The sequence below is a fragment of the Lutra lutra genome, chromosome 10 (genome assembly GCF_902655055.1).
Source record: "Lutra lutra chromosome 10, mLutLut1.2, whole genome shotgun sequence".
In the NCBI taxonomy this organism is placed as follows: domain Eukaryota; kingdom Metazoa; phylum Chordata; class Mammalia; order Carnivora; family Mustelidae; genus Lutra; species Lutra lutra.
The window spans coordinates 102,303,677-102,307,252 of NC_062287.1; the positions used below are offsets into that span (position 1 = coordinate 102,303,677).

The following is a 3,576-nucleotide window of genomic DNA, read 5'->3' on the forward strand; positions in this document are numbered from 1 at the left end:
CCAAATTTGTTGCCTGTGGGGGTGCTAGTTAACAATTTTCGAAAGGCTTTACATATATAGTAGAGCTTAACAAATAAACTAGAGTTGGTCAGAGAATAAAGGGGAAAGGCTGAAATAAAGAGGATTATATGAAATTCATCACTACGAGGTCATGTTTCTCTCTCTCTCTCTCGATATAGATATCAATACAAAGAAGTGTAGATTTGATAGATTTTTTTGTATACACAGGTGCATATACACACACACACACACACACACACACACACACATATTTTCTGTGTCTGCCTAGAGGGTGTAGAAGTGACTCCTCAGTAGCAATGAGAATACTCAACCCTCAGATCTTGTTTCCTAAGTATAATTCTCTAATAAAAGGAAGCAGGGTTCTTTGGACAAATCACTGATTTTAGATCTTGGACAGGAAAAACACAAGATAAGCCCAGAGCAACTTGTACTTCCAGAAAGAAAAAAGCAAAAACAAAACAAAGCAAAACAAGCCAAAAACACAAAGAGAAGGACTGGGCACATCCAAAGGAAATAGAGGTCAAAGTGAAAGTGTACCCAGTGGCCAAGATGGAACAAGTTGATAAATACAACAAATAACATAATATGGAATTATAACCAGAGTATAATAATTCTGAGTATAATAAATTCTGAGTATAATAAACATGAGCCCATGCTGAGGAAAACAAACAAAAACAAAGTAAAAGAGAAGAGACTTCTTTGTTTTAGAAGAATTCTGAATAACATATTTGAGACTAAAGTATCCCTGCAGGAGGAGCACTAGCTATCTCCCGGTATTTCAGAGAGAAAAATAGATAACATGATTTTTACTTAGTGCATTTATATTACACAGTTGAGGAGTTGGTAGTTTTCCACAGAAAAACTGACAAATTGCTTTATTATCAATTGATCCCCTTTTCTTATACTCTGGATATTTTTTCTACCAGTTCTGAAGACCTAAATATTAACTCCTTTAGGATGTTATATAGCTCTGAAAAAAATAAGCTAATACATAAAATCTACCTTTATGTAGAAATCCATATCATGTTCTTCATTTAGATGCTTGGAACAGTTTTTTAATTAGAGAAATATAAATTTTTTTATATTTTATATTTATATATTAAATATATTTATATTTACATAAATATATTTATATAAATATATTTATATTTTAATTTATACTCTGATCCACAAATAATTATTTTAACTTTTTATTAAAAGCTAGCCATACTCCAGCTCCCTCCTTTAACAAATTTCCCACTCTTGTGTGTATGTGTACATATGGATACTTGTATGCACTTCTCTCCATGGGTTTGAGTCTTGTTTTACATATATACTTGCATTAGAATGTGGTGGGGAAAATGTGAACATATGAATAAATAAAATATAATTAATAAGGTTCCTGATAAGCATAATTATTAAATATTTAAGGTCCTCATGACTATACTTTTTAAAATTTTTTAAGATTCTATTTATTAATTTGACAAAAAGAGAGATCACAAGTAGGCAGAGAGGCAGGCAGAGAGAGAGGGGGAAGCAAGCTCCCTACTGAGCAGAGAGCCTGATGCAGGGTTCGATCCCAGGACCCTGAGATCATGACCTGAGCCAAAGACAGAGGCTTAACCCACTGAGCCACCCAGGTGCCCCCCTCATGACTATTCTTATCCAGATGTTATACAACTGGGTGTGCTATCTTCTATTTTACTGACAGACTTTTGAAGAGGAAAGTATCACATCAGTAATTTAAATGTAGTGTGGGCTATAAACCCTGATTAGTGCATGGAGAAGATCTGACAGGAATGAAACTAGGTCACCGTGGATCCTACAGCCTAAGAGATAAAGCTTAGAGATGATATTGCCTTCTCAACAACCTTCTTGAAAGTGTTCTTGACCTCTTTATTTCTCAGGCTATACACCACAGGATTCAGCATGGGGATGACCATAGTATAGAACACAGATGTGATTTTGTCTGTGTCCATGGAGTGGCTGAAGCTGGGCTGGGAGTACATGAAAATGATTGTCCCATAGAAGATGGATAGTGCAGTGATGTGGGAGGCACAGGTGGATATAGCCTTCAGGTATCCCTCCACTGAGGGCATCTTCAGGATGGTGATAAAAAGAAACAGGTAGGAAATCAAGATAACCAGGAGAGCAAAAAAGATGTGGAAGCTTGCCTCAAAGACAAGAATCAGATCACTGACATGTCTCTCAGAACAAGAGAGAGACATGACGGCAAGAGTATCACAGAAAAAGTGATGGATCACATTGGACTTACAGAAGGAGAGCCTGAAAATGATCCCAGTGTGGATGGAGGCATTCAAGAAACCACAGACATAGCAGCCTGTGGCCAGCCAAGCACATACACCTGTCGTCATGGTGGTGGTGTAATGGAGGGGTTTGCAAACCGCTGCATAGCGGTCATAGTCCATTGAAGCCAGGAGGTAATTTTCTGCTGTGGCAAAGACTGCAAAAAAGAACATCTGAGCAGCACATGCATTGTAGGAGATGACCTTGTCTCCTATAAGTAATCCAGCCATGACCTTGGGAATGACAGCTATAGAGTAACAAAAGTCCACCAGAGATAGGTTACTGAGGAAGAAGTACATGGCAGTATGAAGACGAGAGTCCAACAGAATCAGCACCATCATCCCCAAGTTTCCAACCACATTGATGAGGTAAATGAGGGTGAATGTGATAAAAAGAGGGATCTGCAGCTCTGGGGCATTAGTTAGTCCCAGCAGGATGAGCTGTGTTGTTCTCCATGGATGTTGTTTGGGAATCACAAGATGCCCTGTAGCAATGGAAAAAAGAGGAACAGAGTCATAAACAAATAAAAGGTTGAAGTGAAACTCATTCAGTATTGTGTGTGTGTGTTGTATATACATGGAATATTTCATTATAGCAAGCACTTGTACTTGCAAGATACTCCAGATCTAAAGTATGGACTAGACAATGAAAGTTAGGGCACAAATTATCTGTAGAGTTTGACACTGTTGAAGCTGAAAGATCTTCATGGATTATTTTCCAAGTTTTCAATTTCGTAAATTTGTAAATAGAGGTATAGAAAATGTAGTGTCTTGATTATAATAAATCATCTTGAATGAAACTGTCAATTCAGTTTGTCTGAGCCTAGTAAATGCTTATATCTATTGTTCTTATGTGCCAGGAACTGCTCTAGACACTTTAGATAAATATTCATTTATTACTCTTAACAAACCTGTGAGATTGATTACTTGTTATCCCCATTTAACTCATGAAGCACAGAGCTTGAGTATCGTATTTTTAAGTTTGTGCAATTATTACTGCCAAAGCCAAACTTTGTGCCCCGAGTGATTCCCAGGTCCACTGGTCTCAATTGAATTAACATCACATTGGATGTAACTCAGTGAATCATCACTCTATATCTCCAATGTCCTAAACTCAGTGTTTGGGGTTTCACATCGTACTATTGGAGAGTACATGCATAGTACATGTGTAAGGATCATGGCAGCAACAGAGGCTTGGACAACCACTGGAGGCAGTCTGAGGGAATGGCATGAATCCAGTGTAAAGGTTGGGTTCTGGGACCAGGAGCAT

General features: G+C 37.7%; 1 protein-coding gene across 1 annotated transcript; it reads right to left on the reverse strand.

The window, feature by feature from the left end:
• Positions 1-1,829: 1,829 nt before the first annotated feature.
• Positions 1,830-3,576, reverse strand: LOC125079876 (olfactory receptor 5B2-like). The gene is made up of 2 exons (XM_047693602.1): positions 3,471-3,576; positions 1,830-2,791 (listed from the first exon to the last, which is right to left on the reverse strand). Exons 1-2 carry the CDS (start codon positions 3,574-3,576, stop codon positions 1,830-1,832), a joined length of 1,068 nt encoding a protein of 355 aa, XP_047549558.1.

Bases quoted from the DNA above. Each gene is read 5' to 3' on its own strand.
- LOC125079876 (XM_047693602.1), bottom strand. From the start codon at position 3,576: ATGCTCCTGGTCCCAGAACCCAACCTTTACACTGGATTCATGCCATTC. The intron at 2,792-3,470 runs GTACTATGCATG...CCATTGCTACAG, and splicing joins CTGCCATGATCCTTACACAT to GGCATCTTGTGATTCCCAAA.